Source organism: Astatotilapia calliptera, chromosome 13, assembly GCF_900246225.1.
Source record: "Astatotilapia calliptera chromosome 13, fAstCal1.2, whole genome shotgun sequence".
In the NCBI taxonomy this organism is placed as follows: domain Eukaryota; kingdom Metazoa; phylum Chordata; class Actinopteri; order Cichliformes; family Cichlidae; genus Astatotilapia; species Astatotilapia calliptera.
The window spans coordinates 14,129,961-14,155,430 of record NC_039314.1 but is presented as its reverse complement, the minus strand read 5'-3'; the positions used below and the strand labels follow the sequence as shown (position 1 = coordinate 14,155,430).

Sequence of the window (25,470 nt, the reverse complement as noted above, 5' to 3'; positions counted from 1 at the left end):
TAAAATAGAAACTATTTTAAAAAGTCATTACATGGGTAATACAAATATTATAGATTACTTAATTGCATTTATTTAGTTAGTTACTGATTAACAGACTGATTTAATCAGACTATCAGTTTTGCATACTGAGAGCGATTTCGCCTTTGACGCAGGGTGCGTGCGCGTTCACGCAGCCCTTCCTGCTTCCGTAGTGCTGCCGCCAGAAGGAAGGCTTATAGAAAATGGCGAGCCTGTGTAAAAGGCAGCAATGCACAATCGACAGATACAGCATTCGGAAGGAACTTGACTCGTGGCCACACAAACTCATTCAATGTGTAGGTAAGGATAATGCTTGTTGCACGGCACACAATTGCACGGCTTGAATTTCACTTCTGTTTGACCTTTATCGGTGTAAATAACCATCTATTACCGCACTCACTCGGGGCTTCTCCCAGCGACTTTTTGTCCTCAACTGTTTCCTTCACACGGCAGCCAGCAGGACTCGTTAGTTAAATGTCGCAGTTTGCGACAATGTTGCATTACTTGTTGGGTCCAATTGGTGTTTTTATCGTCCATAATGCGTCGACTGCAGACTTTAGGTATGTAGTGGCGTTACGTTAGTTTGTTTAAAGGGCGCCCTGCTTAAAGGGAGTGTCTCTGTGTGTCGGCCAAAAGCAGTCGTTTTCTAAAATACGTCTTCCCGTTGTTGTTGATACTGTATGTTGGATGGGGGAGGGCGACATATACCCTTGAGGTGATGTTTTCAGTCAACATTTAGCCTACTTGCTTCTCAAATTGCTACTCGAGGATTCGCATTAGTGAATGGAGGAAGTGGCGGAGACCCCAATGCAGAATCTGTTTCCCTTTTCGACGATATAAACTTCTCCAACATTTGACGTTAAAACAGGTAATTACAAAAGCAGTTGTTGGCTCTAGGTTTCGCGTCCATTGCATTGTGTGTATCGTCCCGGGGTGGAGGGTGGGACCCCTGATTTTTCCGTCCAGTAGTGAACATGGTAAACATTATACCCCTTTAAGATAAACATGGAAGCATAGCACCTTAATTCAGTTAGGAGTTGAGACAACCACGGCTTAGTTGAAGTATATAAACTATGCACATGAGTTCAGCTACATATCCTCACTAGTCTGTGTGCAGTGTGTTACCTGTCACTAATATCCTGCAGCCAAACACTGTGTTTGTGCTCAAACAAACAAGAAAACAATCACACACAAAATATTTCACAAACTCACTTAGCCTGGGATTTCACCCTGATCCTTGTCATACAGGTACATTTAAACTTTACATTTAAACTGTAGGGGTGCTGAATGAGCCATTTTAAACCTCTCTATCAGGTTTCATGGCTTTATACTTGCTAGGTTTTTTTGTAATGCACACAAAACAGATAAACGCTACATTCTTAGTGATAAAATAGCCTGTAAGAACAGACGCAACTTGAAAAGCTGCACAAGGCATGTGCCTAGCACGGTGCAAATACATCCAGAGTAGATCAACCAAACAAAATGCTTCAGTTTCTGTACAAATGACAAATGATTGGTGTGCACAGGGGTTAACTGTGGTGTCCGGTTCTAAAGTCCTCTGTGGGCAGTATGAAGTTACCTGGTTCCTCCTTTTCTACATCACCATCTAATTATTGTTTCCCACACATAATGATAGGTGGCCGGTGTTTTTATTAGTAGTTTTACACTGTTTGACCGAGTGGCTTGAAGTAAAAGAAGGAGACTCCATTTGAGTCCATTTAAATCCATGTGACTCGGTAACATAGCAACAGCCAGTGTGGACATTTCACTGTCACAGATTGATCAGATGAGAATCACTGAGTTGCTCAGTGAACCTGGTTGTTATCGTCAAATCAACATGTATTTTTTTTTTCTTACTTCATGTAAGGACACATTAGAAATGTTTTACGCATATTCTGACAAGAATACAGCACGGGCTGTTTTTGGCTGGATAGAACTATACTATAACTCATACTTAGATATTACTGTAGGTTGTGAGCTCCCTTTTTGGCACAATTGTAAACAGATTTGAAAACAAAGACTTGACATAGAATACACAGACTATTTTAAATCTCAGGACCCTACTTCTCATGTTCTCAAAATGTCACATTAAATTAATTTCTTGTTATGTGGCTGCTATGTATAGATCATGCTGAGACGTATAATGACTAAGCAACCCATGCACAGTAGTGTGTGTGTGCATAAAAGCTAATATTTTAAGTTTTCCTGTTATTTAGGAATTCTAGAGTTTGGATTGTCATATATTCTCTGCTGTTGGCTTATTTAGCAGTTGGTTAAATTCTGATTACATTATTAGGAAGAGAAGAAAAGCTATTATCACAGACCAGCAAAACCTGTAAAGGTTTAGCTGTTTTAGGCATATGATGCTGTCTGTTTTAAATGCTAAACCTTAACATGAACTATTGGTTATAACACTAAAATGTATAATATGTGGAATGAATAAACTTATTCCAGCTGCAGTGCTAGGTGAGCGCCGTTTTAGTCATTGCTAAGAAATTGGAGAGAGAATAGTAGCTTTCTGACTAGCTGCAAAGCCAGGACTGTTTGGTTATTCAGTCCCTCCTTTATGATTGACAAATGTCCCTTGTGTTTAGGCTATAAGTAAAGCTGCAAGTGCATGACAACAGCATCAGTCTGCTAGCTGTAGAATGGCATATTCTGTCCAAGACAACAAGGACATACTTTTGTTTGACTTTTTGGTGGAGAGAGCTGCACGCCACCACCCTGCTGTTGCTGAAATGGACATTTTGTCTTTGTGTATTTAATGTGAGGACTAAAACTGCAGGGCAGAGACAAGCACAATTGTCCCATAGAACAGCGGCAACAATTGTCAGTATGTTTGCCTATATATGTGTTCATGGGTCCATCAGCCTCCAGATGCAAACTGTGTGGCTGAAAATGCGTGTTCTGTCTGGATTTGGAGAAAATTGGACTTCAACCACACCAGCTAACATTCAAAAATGCCTGGAATGTTAGTTATTCATGTTTGCCTTTGACACTTGGGTGAGTGGGATGAAAGATTTGCTCAAACAAATAACAAACAAATCAATATTGACATCAGGCATATTGTCTTGTTTATAGTGCAACTTGGGTATGGCCTGTTTTCTGCTCTAGCATGCCCACTCTGTTGGCCTAAATCTTCCTAATTTGCAAAAAGAACTGGCTCATTTTTCGTAGCATTTTGCAAGACATGACCAACAGCCTCTGTGACTGCCTTTTGAGTGTGGGCTTGCCTGTGTGCTCGGGCATTTGTGCATCTCATATTTGTTATTCAAAGTCATGCTTTGTGCAGCATTACACCATTTGAATGTCAGTTTGCATCATATCATATTAAGTATTCATAGTATTTTTTTTTTCTTTCCCTTGCTGTAGTTGTCCAAAGCTGCCAACTCATTGCCTGATCCAGCTACAGCATATTGCTTGTTATGAACAAAATCCATAGTGGCCAAGTCAGGTTTCAAACGCTGCTTTTACTCATGCCCTTGTAACTTTTAAGCTTATCTGTTGACCTACAGCGAGCTGCTTTTTTTTGTGGGTTGCAAAGTGAGGGTAAATGACTTTGATTCTGATGCATGCATCAGATTGAGCATTGCTCAATCATCCAGGTAAGTAAATCCCCCCAAAAGTTGATTCTGTTCATCTGGACGTAGCGTTTTCAGTGGGAGAAATGTTTCGTCTCTCATCCAAGTGACTTCTTCAGTCTCCACTGACTGCAGGTTTCCCCAGTCTTATAAACAGCACATTTGCATAATGACTGAAACTAGCACCACTGAAGGAACAATGGGCTGTGAGGTCAGTTCCTTCATCATAAATAATTATAATGAGGGAACTGACCTCCCAGCGCAAATACTGTTTATAAGATTGGGGAAACCTGCAGTCAGCTGATACTGAAGAAGTCACTTGGGTGAGTGACGAAAAGTTTCTCCCACTGAAAACGCTACGTCCAGATGAACAGAATCATATTTTGGTGACATTGATTTTGTTAGATTAAAAGCTCGGCCTCTGTGTAGTGGGCAGACTTGGGTTTCAGATCATCATATGCAAAATTATGTTCTCATGAGCATCAATCTGAGGATTCTTGTAATCTCAAAATATGAGTTGTTCAAAGATGAAAGATTGACAGTCAGTTGTTGATCATGTAGTATTCCCAAACTTTTTCTGTTAGTAAAACTGATGTTTCCCACTTAAAATATAAATTCCAACTAAAAAAATGTCATCTTCATCAACTGTATTACTGATAAATGCACTGGTAGTAGACATGTTACAGATAACGTCTTGCAGCTATAATAGCAGGCCTAATAGCGGTTACACCAAAGAAAATCAAGGAACAGCACATTATTTCTATGAAATGATAATAGCTGAAGCATTTATCAGTAATGCAGCTGATTAAGTTTAAGTCACGAAGGATAGATAAGACTTTTAGTATTATCCCAATAATTCTGCTGAAGTGTGGTCTGCATGAACTCATCAAATAGCAAGTGCTTCATTATATCGTGATAGGCTGTTTTCTGCAGACCAATTAGCTGCATATGGAAGTTTTCAACTGCATCAGTGCTTAGTGCGTCACGTTTAAAGATTGCAGTTGTTTGTTCTCCCAGAGATATTAGGTCACTGCAGTGTACACAATAAAGGGCATTTGTTTCCTGATAGTATTTCATTCATGTTACCTGCATGGGCTGTTCTTGTTAGATAGAGGAAGTTGTTTTTAACATGATCACCTACTGATTAGTTTCTTGAATTTTCCTTATCATACAATTGGGGATGTAGTGAAATGTGTGGGGCCTGAATGATTATGTCTCTTGGAAAGTGAATCAGTAGTCTGAGGTTGTGGCCAAAAATGATGGCTTTTGCAAGGTTTATGTTGGCTTCATAACAATTTGAACCTCTTCTATGAGTTTGGAGACACCCCTTCTGAGATAATGTGTAGAACATCTTGAGTTGGGATTTCCTTTAAAGAAGCACTCTAAATAGAATTAAACTGATTTTGAGGCTCTAACACATTTTTTGTAGCTAACTGGAAGCAATGGTTCTGTACTGTTGTACAGTGTCGCGTAATCGATCAAAATACAGTATTTCTTGAAAGATTAAAATTGAAACATCTTTAACCAGCAGCTCACATGAGATATGTTAGTATTGTAAGATTAACTTGAACTATACAACATTAGGGTTATTATACAAAACAAGATTTCACTACAAATACACAGTTTAGTTACGTATGGAGCCTCGTTCTGTGTGTAGTAGCTTCCTGCTGTCACTTTCCCTTTGCCTTATAGTACAGAGGGGTTTAGGCAGCAGTGGTTTGTGCTTAATGCACTCGCATATGCTTAATGCTCTCATAATGCACTTGTGTTTGGGTCACATGTTTATAATAAGCTAGAATTTTTGAGTATTAAGTGACTCATAGATTTGCGTCAGGTTAATGTATATTACATTACTGAATTAACTACATTGTTATGAGCATGCGTGGTGTTGTGCACTTACAGTGTGGTGCAAAAATAACAAGGGGTTTGCTCACTGCTTTTGTGCATAGGCCCCTTAAAGGAAATTGCCTGAGGTATGCAGGAAGGACTCCTCTTTTCTTTTTTTCTTTTCTTTTTTTCAAATCATGCATCAGTAAAGTACACCGCAGGTTAAAGTTAGGATTTAGTAGGGTTAAGTTGATCCTAAATCTGTGGGATTTCTTTTTCTAAATGCTTTGGGAAGGACATGGTGTCACACACTCCAAATCTTTTGGTCCCTGATTGGCTACAGATGTAGGTCAGAAGAAGGCTAAAGCAGATTGAACAGAGTTGCTGCTCACCGTCAGCCTGCATAAGCTCCACGAAAATACCTACAGAGTTTCATGGTAAACCTCTGTGGGTAATATTGGCTAGGTGAAATATCTTTTTTTTGTTTCTGTGGGTTTCCTGCATGGAAAGTCTTTGAAAGCCAATCACTTACAGAGGTGCCCCATTGTAAATGGAAGGTTTTTCAGGTGCATATGCATAATCATAGCTCAGGTTAAAGATTCTTACTTTATTTAAAAAAAAATCTGAAATACACTTCACTGCAATTAAAAAAAGAAATGTCTTAATAATGATTCCCAGTTATTGGAGTAATGTGGGAACAGCTGCGTTGAACTGAACGTCTTAATAAAGCTCATTAAACCACTCCATAAAGCATGGTTGCAATTTACAGCTTTGTTTTTACACATTAATACATCAGCTATTTAACATCTATTTAATGTGCATTATAATGGTAATAGTTACACGGTTTTAATTTCTTAGTGCAATTTTCTTTTATTCTATTTTCAATGTCTTTAATGTTAGAGTCAAGAAACCAAAGTCTTATTTTATTCTAAAAATTGCTGTTCTCATTTCATTTTTCATTGCAGCATATCTAATCAATTAAGTGGTGCCTTCACTCAGCTAGTTATTTGAGGCAAGCTGCAGTATGTATTTACAGTAATAAAAAAAAGGGGGGGGGGGGGAGAGACAGAAGATTGCACAAATAAATAAGGGCTTGGCTGTCTGGTGTTATTGCATTGGTGGATGTCCCTTCAGATGGGAAATGCACATGCAGCAAATCCTTCACATTAATGCAAACTAGTTAAGTGCAGGTTACGATAAAGTTTCTGGGGGTTTTTTGTTTCGTTTTTTTTGCATGTTGGTAAGTTTAACTGTGGCTACACAAGACATTGGCTTGTTGGTGTTTTCCTGCTGCTTATTAGGCATTTTAACTGGAGCCAATTTTTTTTAAATGTTTACAAGCTCATTTATTTTTTAGGGCTTGCATGACAATTCTGCACTCTTATCAATATTTTATCCCTGCTCTTCTCACGTTGCCTTGCCGGTCCCAAAATGGTTTGGTTTTAAAGAAGCTTGCGGGTGGGTGTGTTTTCACCAGCTACTGTACTGGTTTGCTTTGCTACTATAACACTATAATATTGCCCCAAAGTCATAGTTTAGAGTGTGACACATTTTTAAATGCTCTAAACGGTATTCCTAAAAAGTAGTTTGATGTCATCATGCTGCACTGTCAAACGAAAGTGGATGACCTACTTTTCTCCTCGTGCCTCTGAAATATTTCAGAAATACGATTGGATAGCTTCAGCTGAAGTCCTGTGCACTAACCCAGAAACAGAATCATGCTGCAGCTATAGGCAACGCTTTGCTTCACTACTTCATCCTCCCCTCTCTTTATGTTTGGCTCTGCTGAAAAGTGGGTGGGTTATTTGCAGGGAAGCAGTGTAAGGCATTTTAACAGATGACAGCTTTTATTCAATTCACTGTGAGATTTGGAAGAGAGTGGATGGTAAGGGCTGATAATTTTATCACCAATTTCTCTGCTCATGTGTGAAGATGAAGTGTTAGTATGCTTTTGCTATGATGTGTTGTCAGATCAGTTTAATCAATTTGGCTGATTTAACTTGATTGATGCTCATTTCATGCAGGCACAATAATTTTTAGGCTTTCAGTGGTACCGATTTATGTTTTTGTGGCCATGTGTTATGTGATGTATGTTTTTGTCACAGTGGTTTGAGTCAGTACTTTTGGCCTTAAAGTGGCTGGCACATTTGGAATGGTGCACTCTCATTCAAAATCCAGTTCAGCTGACAGATGTTCTGTGTGACCTCTTTAGTGGTTGATTTAACGCATGTAGTGGTTTTGGATTGGTTAATCTGACCCTGCAGCAGTAAGAAGACATTTCATATTGTGTTGGTGCTCTCTTATGATTTATGTAGCATAACACATTAGATCTCAGAAACGGTCTTTGCAACATATATAGCTGTATCCCACCGAGTCCCTGAACTGTAAACAGTCATTTAGAGGACTGTGAAGATTAGTTTTTGTTTGAATTCATCATCTCCATCAATCTATAGGGTACTTTGACAGAATTACTTAGCAATCTTGTTACTGGCTGTTTCTTTTTGATGTTAACACCATACAGTCATTCTCAACTCTGTAGGTGCCTTAGTTGCTTGGCAACAGGATGGAGGGCTAGTATTTACTGATGAAGTAAAAACCTGCAAGGCAAGAGGATGTGTGTTAGAAGAGAGTAAAACGGAGCAGTTGTCAAGTTGAAAAAGAAAAGAGAAGCAAAATCAAGGCATTTATTATTCGGCAGAAACATAACATCTCATTAGGACACACTTCATTTGTTAATTTGATTTATCCATTGTATTCATATGTGAAATTTTGCTTGCTGAGTGCCAGTAAACTACTTTCACATAAAATAACATCAGTCAATGGCAGTTGCTAATATTTGTCTATTTTATCGCAATATAGTTTTCTTTTTTTAAATTTCGTTTTTAATTTTTGACACAAACAGAGACTGACAAAAAATCCAAACAAAGAAAAAAACAACAAAATCACAATTGTATCAGCATTAGCTACAAATAAAATCAACATTGGCTCGTAAATTAATTAAATGGGTTCAAACTTTATCATTATTATTATGTTATTATTATTGTTGTTGTTGATGTTGTTATTATTTTTAGGTAAACTTACCTTTTTGCATCGTTTTAAGACTCATTTTGAACTTCCTATGTTTTTGACTTTAGCACAAACACTTTACTGTGAATGAAGTTGTACACACGTCATGTTATTACTGCTGATAACAAATATATTTATTGAACTTCATGTGTTTCTTCAGGTTTTGAGAGCATTCTCGAAGGTCTTTTTGGTTCAGCGCTGGTAGAGGACCTGAAATCATTTAAGGGTAAGTGTCTTTATTGACCACAATCATGCAAGTGTATGAACAACAGTTTTGTGGTTTCAGTGTAATCTGTTGTCTTCTTATTATGACAGTGCTACTGCATTGTACCATCTGGTACACATTCACTAAAAACGAGACACTGTCACTGCCTGCAGGGGGAAAAAAATGGCTTATGTCTTTACAAAGTATGTGTTTTGGATGGGATGTAGCCAGTGTAAAAGTCTCCAGTGCCCTACAGTGTATGACGTTAGTGAGACAATAATAAGCATTATTTGGGTTGTGTAGTGAGTAGACATTGTGCAGTAGCAGTTGCTGCTTAAAATTCAACTGAACTGATTAAATGAGTTCCTGATTTTTGTCAGTCTCTCTAAAGCAAATCAGCACATATTCATGATGGCCCACTACTTCATTTTATTCATGCGGTTCTGTTTAGAGCTTTGTTTTTGGGTTGTGCACAAATGAATGTGAGATTTAAACATGAAAATGGAACATTGTAGGTTTGAAAAGAACTATTTCTAATGAAGCACTTTACTCATGGATAAAGAAAATGATAACTGAATGTTGATAATAATACCGACAGGCAAAACAGAATGCTATATATTTTATATGTACCGGTAGGTATTTAAGTTACTTTTGTTTAAAATTAGATCGCATTGGTAGAGCAGAACCCAAATACTGTATTATTTGTTTTTCCCACTGGGTATGTATTCGTTTTTTGATAGGTTCAGATAATAGTTTTTTTTTGGATTGTATTTAATACACATATGTAAGCTCAACCGTAGCATCTGACACTTTTTTATTTGCAAATTTAATTTCCCTTTTTGGCATTGTTCTTTCTTTGAAAAAGAAAAAAAAACCCAACAACGTCATGGCATTACTTTCCTGCCACAGTCACTCCCCTGTTTTCATCTACTTAGTTGAGTAGGAGAGACGAACACCAGTGGCAGTTGTGACTGAGCTGTTTGCACATGCCCAGTTTTTTGTAGTTTGTTACCCAACCTGTGACTGTACATTGTTGCATGTTGTCCCTCCTTGCACTTGCTATTTAGCTTTAAATCAAACCCTCTGAGGTTTTGTTGTCTTTTGTTGTCTTTAACCTGTGTGTATAATTTAGAGTTTTTTTAGTATATTTTTTTGTTAAATTATGGTTGTGATTATGGTTGCTAATCTTAAGACTCCAAACCAGTGTTATTCGCTGCAGATATTTATATAAAAAAAATGGAGGGTGGGGGGGATTTTAAACAAATATTGTCCAATGTTGACTTGGTAAGATTATATTGCTTAGTTGGTTAGAAAAGTGAAAGAACCATGATTTTTGTCATGTTGTGTTGATTGTCATTGTTTTTTTTATTGATATTTTTTTCCTGCAGACTTTGAGCCTGTAGCAGTGTCTGATTGGTCATTTGATGAAAACTGTCCCTTTTGCTGTCTGAGAAGAGACAAAGTCAAAGTAAGAGTTCTGTTTTCTTTCTTTCTTCCTTTTACGTTTTGATTTCCAGATTTTCATAAACGCAGACTTAAATCTGTTGCCTTTATTCTTTCAAACGCTGGCTTAGATGATGGATAAACGTTAGTAGTCTGCTATGGCTTGTTTAGTTTTAGTCACATCTGTAATCCATCATGTTTCCCTACAGTTGTTGGGCTAATTAATTTGATGTAAACGCTCATCTGAAGGATAGAAATGTCTTTATACGAATCCTGTTGAATGCCTGAAGGTCACCAATTTAACAGTTTTCCAATTTGACAGGAACACTTAATTGACTTAAACAACAAGGGGCTGGAAGATACATCGAAACCTCTACTGGGTAAAGATCAAATCACAATCAGCAGACTAGAGAAACAGGCTGAGGAATTTCTCAATGCAGTCCTCTGCAGAAAAGGTGAGTCTCAGAGGTTTAGTTCTGAGTGGGTAAATCAGTGTTTTTCATTGTTATTACACCAAAAGCATAACACAGGGAACCTGCCTGTAAACACAGTGGTGCACGTTATCCATCCCTTAATAGGCTTTTCTGTGAATGTGTGTGTGTGTTCACTCACACTGCTTCTGCTCTTAGTTTATAACATCTGTTTTTTTTAAATCATTATTTTTATTTTATTTTATTTATTTTTATTTTTTTATTTCAAGGCTATAAATAAGAGTTTTTTCCTTACTGTTACAGTATCCTTCGAACATAGTTTGGATGTTTGTTGCATGTTCATTAACCATGACTGATGACTTATTAAAGGAATGCTGACTGAAAAGTATTTATCTCTGTTTTTCTTCCTAGATGTGCCAAATTTCTCAGACCCACAAATTCCAGTAGTGGCTCGAGAGATTCTTCAGAAAATGATCAGACAGTTTGCTGCTGAATATACCTCAAAAACCAGCTCCCCTCAGGTCAGTTGCTCAGATTCCCAGCCTCACTCTGACCAAAGCCTGTCGACCCCACCTTTGCTCTCAGGAGTTCCTCCTGCTACAAGCCCTGCTGCCACACTGACTGGGCCAGCACACAACCAGAACCCCGTCCTAAGCAAGCTTCTAATGGCTGATCAGGATGCACCTCTGGACCTCACCATCAAGAAGCCCGTGGCTGAGCCCAGTGAGCAAGGTAGTGTGAAACACATCTACCACAGAGTAGTTTATTAAGTACTGAGCTGGTGCACTGGCTGGATTGTGGTCAGAACTTAACATTGAATCTACATTTCTTTTCTTTCCATTTTTAAAATTAGATGGAGTTCTTGATTTATCTATCAAAAAGAAAAGCTATAGCAGCAGCCTGCCTGCCAATAGTCCCTGTCTTTCTCCGGCCACAACCATGCTGAAGGGGTAAGAACAGTTTCTTTCTCTCTTTTCTGCGGTACTAAGACGGGTTCCTTTTATCAGCAGCAGTTTGTTACGTAGTGAGTAAATGCGGTTTAGAAGTAATTTACTAGCTTGACTTTTCTTGGTTTTCTTTAATTAATTTCTGGCAAGATACAGGCAGGCCTTATGGTAAATGTAGTTTACTACATGACTCGAAGCATTGCTGATATTCTTGCGTCTATATACAGCGATAAACCACTGTAGCAGATTGCATAATGCGTAAACCCACATGAAACTGTTTTGGGTTTTTTTTTGTTTGTTTATTTGTGTTTTTCAGAATAAAAGATAATGCGGACTGAATGTTGTAGGTTATACTAAACAGTATTTATAGGGGAAAGTCCCACTGATGAACTAAAGAAGAATTTCAGGGACTTAATTCTTTCTGTCAAGTAAAATGAGAATGATTGATCAGTAATTTAAATATTTAATAATTATCTATGGCATTGCCCAAGCACCTATAACATGAGTTGTTTTAATATTGTACATGAACTTGATACATATTCTTGGATGTGGCTTACTCTATCTTCCATTTAAGATGTACAAATTGTGAAACTCCAAATCAAAGGACCCCACCCCCGCTCTTTTTGTTTTGTTTTTGCACCCCAGCAGTGTCAGGCTGTGGAAACTGCTGAGAGCTCTGCAACTGATTTCTTTTTTTGGGGGGTGGGGAACAATATAACTTGATTAATTGAATAATTAAGAATAATAATTTGCAGTTGTTTTGTTTTTTGCAACCTAGAGCTTGAGTTTGATAGATTGCAAGAACCCTTTGCTGGCTTACTCTTTTATTGCTGTGCTTGTTCAGTGGTAACGTCACGCATAAACTGTCAAGAGTTTTTGGTGCATTAGTTACTTTGTATGTCATAGATCTTGCGCCCTGCATCTACATCTACATCTACATCAGACTCCCTTACTGCAGTTACAAATAGTCCATTCTCCTGGGCAAGCTTTTTGAGCCACAGAAATGCCAAGTCTTCAGTGTATTTTACTAAATGCATCTTCTTTGTTTTTTATTTTCATTGTTTCTTTGCCCTTTCTTTTTTCTTTTTTCCCTTATGTTTTATGAAAAAATAAAAAAACAACAGCTATTACATCAAGCATATTTAAAAAAAAAAAAAAAAAAAGTTTAACTTGAGTCTTTTTGGGGTTTTGTTTTTTGTTTTTTGTTTTTGTTTTTCAAAAGCCATACACACATTCACAAAGTTGTTCGAGTGATGTTACCAAAGCAAGGTCATATAATAAAGGAGTGGCCAACATCCTCCCCTCCCCACCCCATCCTCCCTTAGTAAAGAGAAAAGGGCACTGTGCAAGCTCTGCTTACACCCAATTTCCTTCCATCCAATCAGGCGATCCTTGAGAGCGGACGGGCATGTCGGGCTGTTTATGAGGAGCCTACAGGATGGGAGGAGGAGGGAGAATTTCGGCCACTCCACCTGTTATAAGCCTTCTTCGTCTCTTGCATACTCACTGCGCATCAAAGAGGAACCCGATCTGGAAAGCGACCCAGAGTCACCCCTCAGCCATAACCAAAGCTGCAGCCCCAATGACGTTTTCAGAAATGCTTCCGGTTCCTGGAATTCCAAAACTCATTTGGGAGCCCTGCTGAAGCTCAAAACCAGAAATGAAGCTAGTGAGCACCTTAAAGATATACCAAGGTTGTTGGAAGCTGCTGGACTTTTGACAAAGTCACTTGCCTGTGAGAAAGGAAACCTCCAGCAGGCCTGCAGAGACCAAAGCCTTTCTCTGTCTCATTCACCGTCCTTTGACCTAAAGATTCCCCAGGTCCGAGTTTTGGCTACAGGAATAGATTCGTCATGGGACTCCGTGTCCACTGACTATTCAGGTTCACTTTATGAGAATGGCCTGGGTAAGAAGCTTTGTTCCATTCTACCCAGGCAGATCCAGAAAACTACCACCAGCAGCAACAGAGGTTTAAATAGCTCAGGTTCGGAGAAGGAATACTGGAGTTTTACCTCTGACTGCCAAGCTTTGGGGGGGAACTATCCAATGGATTCAGAGTCAGACCTAAGTAACAAGCAGCCTAGGAAGAAACGAGGGCGATATCGACAGTACAACACAGACCTGCTAGAAGAGGCCATTGTGGTGGTGATGGGTGGGAAAATGAGTGTTTCTAAAGCACAATCGATTTATGGCATCCCGCACAGCACCCTGGAATACAAAGTTAAAGAACGTCTGGGGACCTTAAAAAATCCTCCGAAAAAGAAAATGAAGCTGATAAGCCAGGTGGAAGAACCCAGCGTTTCACTGTCCCCCAAACAAAAGGATCTCCAAAATTCCCAGCACAGTCTTTATGACAAAAAAGAGAGTGCTTCTGAAGAGAATGGGACTGATTTTCGTGACGGCAGCCTCTTATCAAACGAGTGACGCATCCATAACATACTAACTGCGGTGTCCTTTTTAATCATTGTGTTTGCCAGACCGTGGCAATACCCGTCTTTATTGCATCTCTAATAGTTCTATTTATTATTAACTTATTTAATTTTTATCACTAAATTTAGCACTTATTACATTAAAAATGTTTGCATAGGGCGTAAACACACAAGTGTCTCCCAGTAGTGTATGTTGTGGCTTGGAGGGCATGCTTTTTATTTTAGAATTATTGAAATACAATAGCATGCTGGTAATTAAGTTTTAGTTATTGATTCAAATTAAGCTTTAAAAATTCACTCCTTGCTCTGTTCTTTACAGAGCCAAACTGAAGCTTGTACAAGGATGTGGCGCCCCATAGTGTTCTCTCTTAATATTGGTCATGTTCAAATGAAATAGTTCCAAGTATGCAGAGCCTGTAGTTTGGGTGAAAACATATGAAGTAAATTAATGCATGGAATGACTAAAAGTCTCAAAGTTTACAGATATCGTTGGAAACAGACAGCGGGAAGTATGGCCGCATACTAACCTATTATTTATATAAATGTATAAGATATGGAATATAGCATAATGTCATTCTGGACTTTATCTGCCTTTTAAAACATCCTAATTTCGCTCATCCTCACAAGCACAGTGGTTTTTTTCCACTACTTCTACTTAGTTCTGTACATTTTACTCTGCCATATGGTTGGCAATAGTTTCCATTGCCTTCTACACACTCAGGTTATGTTTAAAATAATGCATTACTACACACACATCTAGACAAACAGTTATACCTCAGCTACATACCTCAGCTAAATCATTGCCGAAGAAATCACCTGTAATAGAAAAGGATTGAATACCCAAATAAGCCTTTTTAATGGTAACATTCAGGATGTCATACTGATGAGTGTGTGTCCTTCTCTCGTCTTAACAACCTTATTTTCAGTAATCTGTAGTATTTCAGTGCTAGTGTAAGCCTGCAGAGCATTACATTTCTATGTGATTTTTTTTTTTCAATGTTTTGGGGGTTTTTTTTGGTTGGTTTTTTCCTCTTTCTTCAAACTTCAGGTATTCTATCGTGAGATGTGATACAAACCTTTCTGCTATCTTTTGTCATAAAAATACTGCATACCTATAATATACACATACACCCATGAGAGATAATAAAATAATATTTTTTTCTGTCATTCTATAGTGAGGATCATAACTGTAACTTGTTAACAGTTGTAAACAATCCAGATTGGCTAATGTGGTTACAACCATGCCTCAGTCCATGCTTACCCTGTTTTCAAGTTGCCATGGCAAAAATTCAATGAAAAAATACATTGATTGGCTGTATTCATTAATTGAATGTAAAATGGTAGGTTAGGCTTTTTTTCTTGTTACCGTTATGGCTTCTGTGAATAGACTGTACATTTGCACATGAGTGCACACATACTGGGATGTGTGGGTTTTTTTTTTTTTTTCCCCCAATTGATTAGATGATAGTGTACCAAAAATGTGTTTATATTTGGACAACAACAAAACTACAACCACCAGCAATTTTCCTTTCTTGAAACTGACTATGTAGGGTAGCGGGTTGACAGTAGAAGCAGCTGTTAGCTGCTTCACTAAAATTCACGATGATGCCATTTCATTAAAAATAACAAATACTTAAAGTGCTGTTACCATGCGGAAAGGGCTGCATTTAAAAACCTCTACAGAATGCCTTTTTCATGTTGCTATTTTCATTGAATTTTTGCCTGGTTTTTGACCCAGCCTTGCCCATTAGTTTGATCAGGACACCTCCTTGTGCATTATTGATTACAGCTCAGGATGCTAAACATTATGGGCTCATGACCCATTATTTCTGTCAGGTTTCCATACAGGTCTAGCAAGGTTTGGTAATGAGTCTTTGTTTGTTTTTTGTTTTTAAAGATTTACTGGGTTTTAATCATATTTGCTGTCATATTACAGAAACTTACACTACACAGATGTAGTTCAGGGCCTTGCACATTTGTATTTATACCACTGTAACAACTCTACTGTAACTATAATTATAATATAGTAATCCTCTGTTTATTCTCCACCTTTAGCTATTATTTAATAAGTGTTTTTATGGTTCAAGGATATTAACCCCAGATTTAAAAAACAAACATGTAATACATCTGAATCGCTTACCATGGCTTACAACATAATACCCAGTAGTTGCTTCAATTACAGATGTACATATACAACTAAATCTAATCACTGATTTGATTTCAGTAATAAAATTATTTTTGCACTGACAATCCTCAGGCATTGCTGAAATATAAAACTTTATTGTCTAATGCATTTAAGTTGATATACTAAAGTCATAAAAGCGCTTTTGGGTTTATTGATCATTTATTGATTGCTCCTTACATTCTGTTGTAGCAAATCCAGTGGTTGACTACCTCATCTGGAAAGCCGATATCACCACTATCACTGTTCTCAAAGCTGTTTTATGTAGCAATCTCATGCACACAACACTATACTGTAAATTTCTTTGTGTAAAGGCAAATGATTTAAAGCAGAGTGGTAATCATATTGATATAAGTATAAAAGTTAAACTATATATAAATATTTCTGTCTATACTTTTTTTTGGGTATGGAACAGTTTAGGGAACTTATTCTGGTCGTGACATGATACATTTCCTCTGCGTTGAAGGAACTATGTTGCTAAAATGGGTTAGAACCTACTTCTTCTTAGATACCTTCCAAATTTTATTATATTGTCGATTTAGTATTTATTAAGCTTTTTTTTTTTTTATTAAAATGTAACGTTAACACTTAAATTGAGAATGTAAACAGCTTTAATTAAACTCAATGCTTCTTAAAATAATAATAAGCCTGTGTGTATATATCTTAAAAGGTTTATCTAACTGTTATAAGAGATAGCTGCGGAGCAAGACTGTACTAATTTATTATGGGCAAAGTTTTGCATGTGAGGACTGAAGTCGCTCTACAAGCTTAAATGTTGAGACTCTTCAGCTGATTGCGGAGTATCCTTATCCATACAAATATGTACAGATCTTGTACATTTTATGTCACTTTAATAGCATATAAATGAATGGCACTGGGTGTATTTTTGCATGATTGGACTAAATCATATTTGTCATTTGGGGATTTTGTTCTGTATGGTGAAGTTTATCTTTTGGGGTTGTTTTATTGAATACAAACAATGGGGTGTTGGTGTGTTTAATGTCAAGTAATCACTGTAAGAAGTAGATTCTCTTTGAGCCTAAAATATTTCTTGACCAGTTAAAAATCTGGTCAGTGGTTAAGGATGTTATAAATGCCCTTGTATAGCAGATCGTAATTTTGAGATTATTTATCCTCCTATTGTATACAGTGTGTAAACTTTGTGAATGAGTTTACTCATCCACAATTTTCTGCTTGTGAAATATTGTGAGCTGGTATGTAATTTGGTTTGCTTGTGCTTGTTAGATTGACTACTTGAAGAAAAAGTACTTGGTTTTGTAGCAATGATCAGAAAAACAGAGTGGAAAAACCCTCAGGGATGAAACTCTCACCAGTAGTTATTCAGGTACTCCACTTTACTGCTTAGGCTTTGCAGGGAGGGATGTGAAGTTGACGAGCTTAGCAAAAAAATCATCAGGTTCTAGTTGGTTATTTTTATTTAATCTCTAAAATGTATTTTTAAAGCTCTAAAATTTACTTTTGAGATATTTGACATGCTGTACAAATAGCTTCATGGTTAGAGCCAAAAATCCTGCAGTACAGCTTTCCATCTTTGACTACTACACTACACAATGAATATCAGGGATTCAAGAATAAGCCCAGAAACGTCCTAATAGTCTTTCTGCTTGCTGAACATTCATTACAGCCTTCACACCCTCATTTTAGAGAGTATACAATAAACTTTTGTGATATAAAGCTGAAATTCATTAAAAAAAACAAAGTCACCATTATGTTGTCTTGCTCATGCTTGTAGTGCAGTTTACTGCTAGTATATAATAACCGGTTTGATCCATGAAATTTCACTTTGTTCCTTTTTATGTAGCTTCTAACACAGAGGACAGGCATAGCAAACCTGATTTGTTATGCAGCCTTAGCTTGCTGTGGCAATAGTTGTTCCAACTTGAACAAAAGACATGAAAAATTCATGTTTGTGATGTCAAAATGAAAAAATGTTGTCCAGTGTTGCTTGGCAATGTAGTATTAGCTAAAGTTGTGTGTAAATATGATTTATAGTTTATTTTCAGACAAAATATAATTTAGCACAACTTCATTTATTTCTGACTTGTTGATCTTTTACTTGGCAGAATCTGCTGCTCCCACAAAACTGTTGGTCTTTTTTTGTTGCTCAGCATAGCTTTGTAGCATATCACCTCATGAATGCAGAATGCAATGTTTTCTTGTTTAAAGACCCAAAGTGCAGCTTCTGAAAGATCTTTTTTTTTTTTGTTAAGCAAAGAAAACAACTTTTCATAGTCGCAGATATATTTTTGGCATAATGTTATGATTTAAAGGCTCTTAATGTAGTAAGGTATCGGGATTTTGTAATAGATCTATTACATAAATGTAACTTAGAAATAAAGAGCGATACTCGTTTGGCACAATTATTAATTTTTTGATTTGCATTGGCATAAATAAAATTTTGGTATTAGAGTAACGTGTTTTTTTAATATCTTTAGTTATGTTTGATTTTTCTTTCATTGGTTTGTTTTATATTGTGAAAGGTAACTTGAGCATTTGTCATTTAAAACAAAACAAAACTTGACATATAAACTTGACAAGTCTGATATATTTGATTTTTGCCCCTAATGTAGTTGGTATTATAACTAATATGTTTTCGACATGGTTTAACCAAATGGGCTACCATTACTTAATGTCTTGTGCATGTATGATTTTTTTTTCTTAATGTAAAATATAAAAAACTAAAAAAATAATGGCTGTAATTGGTCAAGTTCACTGGACAAATGATTTGCTTCTAAACAGTATCACTTATTCTTCTAATAAATAAATATGAATAAAAAAAAATATAAACGTGTATATTATTTCACACAAACATAAATCTGCTTCCAGGTTTTTTTAACTACTAAAGATGAAAACTCACTTATCTGCAGAGCTCGTATCAGTCAAAAAAATGAACCAGTGTTGTCTAAGATTGATGGAGAATTTAATGTTTCCTTCTTCTTTTCCTCCCAGTGAGTCTCCAGACCGCCATCTCGCAAAGGCTAAAGACCTGCAGTCCACCTCCACTCTGGAACAGTTCATGGCCAAGCTCTGCCCCCACCATCAGAGACAGATAGTAGATGCCATAGGTTTTCTACAGACGGAGATCAAAGCACTTGCATCCTCCAGTACACATAAAGCCTCTAACTGTACCTCTGGTGTCAAGGGAACTTCTTGTTCCACTGCAAAATCCAGTGCAGTGACTCCTGAGAAGTCACACCCCGAGATAAGATTTCCCAGTGAAGTCACTTCCAAGCCAGAAGTCCCAGGCAGTTGTGCAATGAAAAATGTTCCAGAAAATGCTGTGCCGCTGAAATCGTCTATAACCCCTAGCACTGTTTCGGATCTTCGCAGCCCTGGGTCAGGGAGTAACCAGGCTTTGGTGACCCCCATTGCTCATCCAGTAGATGCAGAGAACCGTCATGGTGATCATGCACCTCTTAAGATCAAAATTATGACCTCTAATGATGCTGCTGGTAAGAAGCTGTGTGTGCTCAGTCCCACTGTTTCTACTCACTCTGACACTTTGGAGGAGAGACAGAACTCTGATTCATCCACCAGAACAGAGACTCAGACTGCCAGACTGAGCTCTTCTGTAAAAAGACATAATCAGGGTAGCCACACACATGAAGCTAGGCAGAGGGTAACTATTGGACACCCCAAAGATACACCAGCAAAACTGTTTCCCGTCAACAGTTCTTCAGACTCTGTGCGGACGGCCAGGAAGACCATCAGGTCGTCCTCTGATCATTGGACCAAGGACTCTCCATCTAAAGGAATAGTTGACCCTGATCTTGGCCACTGTGACATTGTTTTTATTGACAAATCAATTACAGAGTGTGTTAAGGAGCCGCGGCACAGCATGGTACCACGTCGAAATGCCAGAAAAAGCACCAGAGGACATTTGTGGTTGGGGCCAGATGAAATCTGGGAGTTAAAAACTGTTCGTACTTTGGCAGGAAAGGGTAACTGTCCTAATCCAATGCCAAAGCTCACACCATTGGTCACTCCAAAGCAAATACTTTCAAAGCCTGAAGGTGTGCCACCTGTGGATATGCCTTTTGTTGGATCATGCACGGAGAAAATAAATCAACAAATGCCTACACAGGAGACAGATGATAGTGTGATACCAGGCACAGAGGATATCATAGAGGTAGCAGCCAGTAGAGTAGATATTATAGTTGAAACTAGTCAGACAGATCAGTGTCAGAACAAGGGACAGTCTAGTCCTTCATCTCCATTAAGGACCCCAACAGAGAGCCAAGAAACCGTTAAAGACACAGAAGTAGAACAGGATGCAGTTGCAGATGTAGGGATGACTACAGGAAGTGATGAAAGTGTTGATCACGCTACAAATGAAGCAATAAAAGAAACTGACCCAGAGCCTCAAGAGGAAATGCATGAAAGTACAGAGGAAACAGTGGCAGAAACAGCCCTTGAGCCATTAGAGAAAAATACCATAGAAGAACCAGAGTCCCAGATTTCATCAGATGAACTGCACAGTAGTGAACCCGTTCCCCAGCAGAATAGCATCACATTGAATAAAGTTGACGAAGGTAAAAAGGAAATAATGCCAGATGAGCAACCTCAGGAACTTCAGCTAGAGACACGAATACACAATGAGAACTGCGAAGGGACAGATAGCGCTAATACCACAGTTTCAGTAGAGGAGATGATGACGAAAGAGACAGAAATCGAAACACCTGAAGTAGTTGAAAGTGTTACGCCTTTAGAGATAGAAAATGATAATGATAGTGACTATGATGTATCCTCAAAGTCACTTGACACACTCTTGAAGGAGTTGCCACCTTGGCGTAGGAAAAAAGGTAGCAAACCTCCAGTATCAAAGCTGCTGAAGCAGACAGAAGTGGTGATAGTGGGTCATGTTAATGGAAGACCCGTATCTGCCTCTGACAGGAAATTGCGTCGTAGACCAGGTAACACCACATCACCTTGTAAAGCTGCAGCAAAATCGAGTCAGAATACATCCAACAATAGTTTTGAGGTAACTATTGTCTCTACCGCTAATGAAAAGAATATGAAGAAGCCGTTACCTGACACACGCATACCTAAAGACTCAATTGAGACTGCTGTCATTGAGCAGGTGACAGAACCCCCCCCTGACACACAGTCAAGCCCAAATTCAAAGCCTAAACAAATCCAGAAACAAAAGAAAGTCCTAAAAGATGATCAGCCTACCGATGATCCTCAAAACCCTGAGCCCAAACGTCAGCTTAGATCTGCAAACCAGAAGCCACCTGAAACTCCAGTATCGAATTCTATTTCAAATCCTGCCACTCCCATTTCATCTCCAGAAGCACCCCCTGAGCAGCTTCTTTCCCTCCCTCTTCCTTGTCCACTTGCTGTTCCTGCATCTCCTCTAAACGAGTCCTGTGATCCTCCAACCTCTGAACTGTCTCAACCAAACACAGTAACTGAAACTGTGGAATTAAACACTGAAAATACTGAACCAGTAGAAACTCCATCTGAAGAAATGGAGACGAATGTTGAAGAGCAAAGACTGCAGGCCAGACAGAAACTAAGATCTGCCAAGGTTGTAGCAGATGACAGTAAGAAAGTGCAACTTAGCGGTGAGGTATCAAGTCCCGTAAAGGCCGAATTGCAAACACAGATTATGCCATTAAGAAGTAAACGGGTTCTTCAAAAGAACACAGAAGCAAGCAATGTTGCCGTGCAGCCAAATGTAGCAGCTTTAGAAGACGGGTCAGTAGAAGATAATGATTCATCTGTAACAGAAAGAAGAATGCCATTAAGGAGTGATGAGACCAGTAAGGGTGAAATAGCCTTGCAGTCTGTTACTCAGTTGCCACAAGTGGACAACAAAAAATTAGCACTAAGATCACAAAGACTGATCCCTGTCCCCTCTACTAGTGCTTATATTGTAGCCCCAAGACAAAACGATGTAGCTTCTCCTGTCAGAATAATGCCAGAAAGAATAACTAAAGCTCAGGTGAGGTCCCCCTCTGGGTCTGTTGCATCCGTGTCCCACAGTTCACACGGCCCTATCATTACTCCTAGGCATGAGCCCCCAAAACAAACGACTAACAAATTCTTTGAGACTTTGACTGCAGAAGAAAGCCAACAGCTAATTACAAATCTGAATATTAAATATGATAAAATGCAAAAAGGTTGGGTGCAAATGGATAAGGAGGGTCAGCCAGCAGCAAAATACAAAAACAAAGCAGACCGGCAGGCAGCTATATGGAAAAGTAAGCGCAGGGCACGAAAACCAAAATCTGCAGAGCATCAGAAATACTCGCCAGTCCAAATGCTTTTTATGAAAGGTTTTAATCTCTCCAACATTTGTCGCTGGTTCCTTGAATCAACGGAAACAAAATCTCTTGTCATCGTGAAGAAGGTGACCACACGTCTTCCGTCAGAAAGTCAGCTGTGCTTCCACAACTCGTCAAGTGCGGCAGGGACGTCTCAGGGTGTATTTCCAAGCGTACAGGCAGAGCGCTTAAAGAAGCATTTGAAAAAGTTTGCCATTGCCTCTCCTGTAAAGAGCAACCCCAGGAGTCAGAAGCTGATTGCTAGAGCACTGGAGCAAGAAGCAAATGCAGTCAAAGGGAAAGAGAGAGGAGATCTCTCCAGTAGTTCTCAGAATTTGACAAAGTACTCCTCTGCCAAAGCTTCTGCTCAGATAAGTGAATCCCAGAAATCCTCTGGAAAATCAAAGAATCCAGCTAGCGCAAGGATCCTGAGGAAATATTCTAATATTAGAGAGAAGATGCAGGTTCAGCAAACTACTAGTAGACTGAAAAAGGCATCCAAAATATTAAAAACCAGCAAGATTAAAAGACTTGCCACCACAAAGTCGTCCTCCAAGTCAAATCTGAAGCAGTCTCTTAAGGCACAAAAATCCGCATTACCTGTCAGCAAACGAATGAAAGAGTCATCGGCGAAAATGGAGAGGCGAAAAATATTGGCTAACAAAAAATCAAAGCAAACTGTAAAATATAAAGCTGTGAGGGCTCAGAGCAGTGGTAGAGCTTCAAGAGATACAAGTAAAAAGGAGTTGCCTAAGAGATGTTCTCAGAGACTTGGGTCTCCTAAAATAGCCGAACATAACCCTGTCGACACACCTAAAGGCAAAGCGGACAACAAAAGGCACACTGAAGCAAGTTCTGCAAAAATCCAGTCGAAGGAGTCGTCACAGAGTACACCTACTGAGATCAAAGATGCAGAGAATGCTGCTGAAACCCCACAGCAGAGCACGGATGTCAAGGTGCCAACCTCACCTGACCAGGTGCTAACAAGATCCCAGAGAAAAATGGAGGCTGCTCTCCCTCCGAGCGGGAGCCCCAGTCATGTTTCAAAGAGGGCCACGAAGTCCTCGACAACACAGCATGCATCTCCCAGATCAGTTAGGAAAACTGATGAACCTACACTGACGAGAAGCGGAGCTTTAAAGTCTCCGGTAAAAAGAAGTCCACGCAGTGCAACAAAACTGGCAACCAAGAGGGCTCTGAAGCTTGCAGACACCCCAGCGAAGCGCACAAGGACATCACTCTCAAAATAAGATTGAGACAGAGAGATCATCTTTATTTAGAAGATTTGCCTCTTTATTATCTTTTATCTGGAATATACTCCGAAGGACCAAACCCAGTCTATTTTGTGTACTCACCAAACTCTTCAGAGAATACCTTTTGCAGTAGGTAAATGTGAAGAAGAAACACATTTGGAAATTTGTTTATCAGTCAGTGTGAAAATGCAAATGTGACGTATTGTTCAGATTTCTGTTTGTTTTTAGGACTGAACACCAGTCCAGCGTGATGTCTGGCAGTTGTAGCCGTTTGGCTTCATGTTTCAGCGCTCTTGACACGGCTGGAGATGACAACAGCCTAACAAATGTTTTCAGAGTTAGGAGAACAAGCATCAAACTGGGATGCATAAGAATTTGTTCACAGTCCTTTTGTTCCCTTTTTTTTTCCCCTTTGCTGTTTTTGTATATAATTATCGTTTTAGATGATAGCATGCACTGCGTTTAAGCTTCCTATGTAAGTTGGCAGTTTGTATCTCCAGCCTGTGTTCAAATCACAACAGCGTGAATATGTGACTGCTGTGACCAGGTGCCTTATTTATGAAGTGTAATGTAATAGAATGTGTTGCTAAATGTGAAATCTCCTGTCCTCTGCTTGTAACAGCTTTCAGTTCCCAGAGAGGCAGTCAGCATTAATTTGCTACACACAGTGTGTGCAAACTGTTTCCGTTCCGCACAGTATGTGCCTCACACTTCATCTGCAAATTCTCACGTTGATTTAGGCGTTCAGATTTTCGTACTCATCTTCCACCTGAGATTTATTTTGTGCCCATTTTCCCACAGCATTAACATAAAATTATTCTTATTATAGTTGTATTAGATGTTGAGATCTGAATTGTTAAGAGACATGCGTGTTATATATGTGTCATGACAAAAGTTTGTAGCTTTTTTTTTTATTTATTTTTATGTTTTTTGAGGTTTCGTCACTATGTACCTCCACGGTCACTTTTGACAATTGCACCCAGTGTTACCTGCACATTCTGGTGACTTTTGAGTATTTTACCTGCGTCTGCATGTGGTTATTCTTGTTAATGCTTAGACCGTTTCACAATGCAGCCATGAAACCTCCCATTAATATTTATGCCCCTAAATCCCGTTTGAGAGTTAACTAAAAGCTGTAAACTATGGGAGATGATTTGGGAATTCTAGCTTATTCGTCAAAATTCCTCCAAACAAAGGCCTGAACAGTTTGTGTATTTATTGGTAAGTATGTATGAAACGGTAACGGACCGTTGCATTAATCGTGTTTCGCAAGCTGGATCTAAAATATTTGGGGTTGCTTTAGTCCCTTTCTGAGTTGTGCATCCAGGTGTTTGGCAGTTTTACTTTTTATGGTCTCTTTCTTTCCATTTCTTTGTTTTATTTTCACTGACAGTTAGATGTTCTCATAATGTGACGTTTGTTTACTTCCGTCATAGTAACTTACATTAGTGTATTGTCAAAGGAAAAAATACCATTTTAGCACAGTTTTATTATTATAATAATGATTATGATCATTTTCTTTAAGAGGATAAATCATCTGTAAATGCAAAACAGGTCTACCATGTTTTTATTGTTATTTAAGAACTCCATTTAGGCTAATGGATTTAGCAAATGTAAAACAGCCCACCAAATACCAGACTTGAACATGTTTATTCTTTACAGTTGCTATTTAAAGATTTTCATTTTGTATATTAGAAAGAAATACCTGCTTTATTTGTGGTAATCCCAAGAATGATACATCTTTATGTTAAGAACTTTGTATTTTTGCTGGAGTTGATATAAAGATGTTTGAATTTTA

At 38.4% G+C, this 25,470-nt stretch overlaps 1 protein-coding gene across 3 annotated transcripts; it reads left to right on the top strand.

Moving 5' to 3' along the window:
• Positions 1 to 150: 150 nt before the first annotated feature.
• Positions 151 to 25,470, top strand: LOC113034803 (ligand-dependent corepressor). 3 transcript variants are annotated; one of them, XM_026189860.1, is made up of 7 exons: positions 151 to 318; positions 8,653 to 8,718; positions 10,086 to 10,165; positions 10,463 to 10,595; positions 10,983 to 11,303; positions 11,425 to 11,521; positions 12,904 to 18,525. In XM_026189860.1, the coding sequence occupies exons 1-7, from the start codon at positions 222 to 224 to the stop codon at positions 13,940 to 13,942; spliced, it is 1,833 nt and encodes a 610-aa protein (XP_026045645.1). In that variant the 5' UTR covers positions 151 to 221; the 3' UTR covers positions 13,943 to 18,525. The 3 variants fall into 3 exon arrangements, with proteins under 3 accessions (XP_026045645.1, XP_026045643.1, XP_026045644.1); XM_026189858.1 differs by lacking the exon at positions 12,904 to 18,525 and adding an exon at positions 19,100 to 25,470 and having other exon boundaries at positions 159 to 318; XM_026189859.1 differs by lacking the exon at positions 12,904 to 18,525 and adding an exon at positions 19,100 to 25,470 and having other exon boundaries at positions 258 to 314.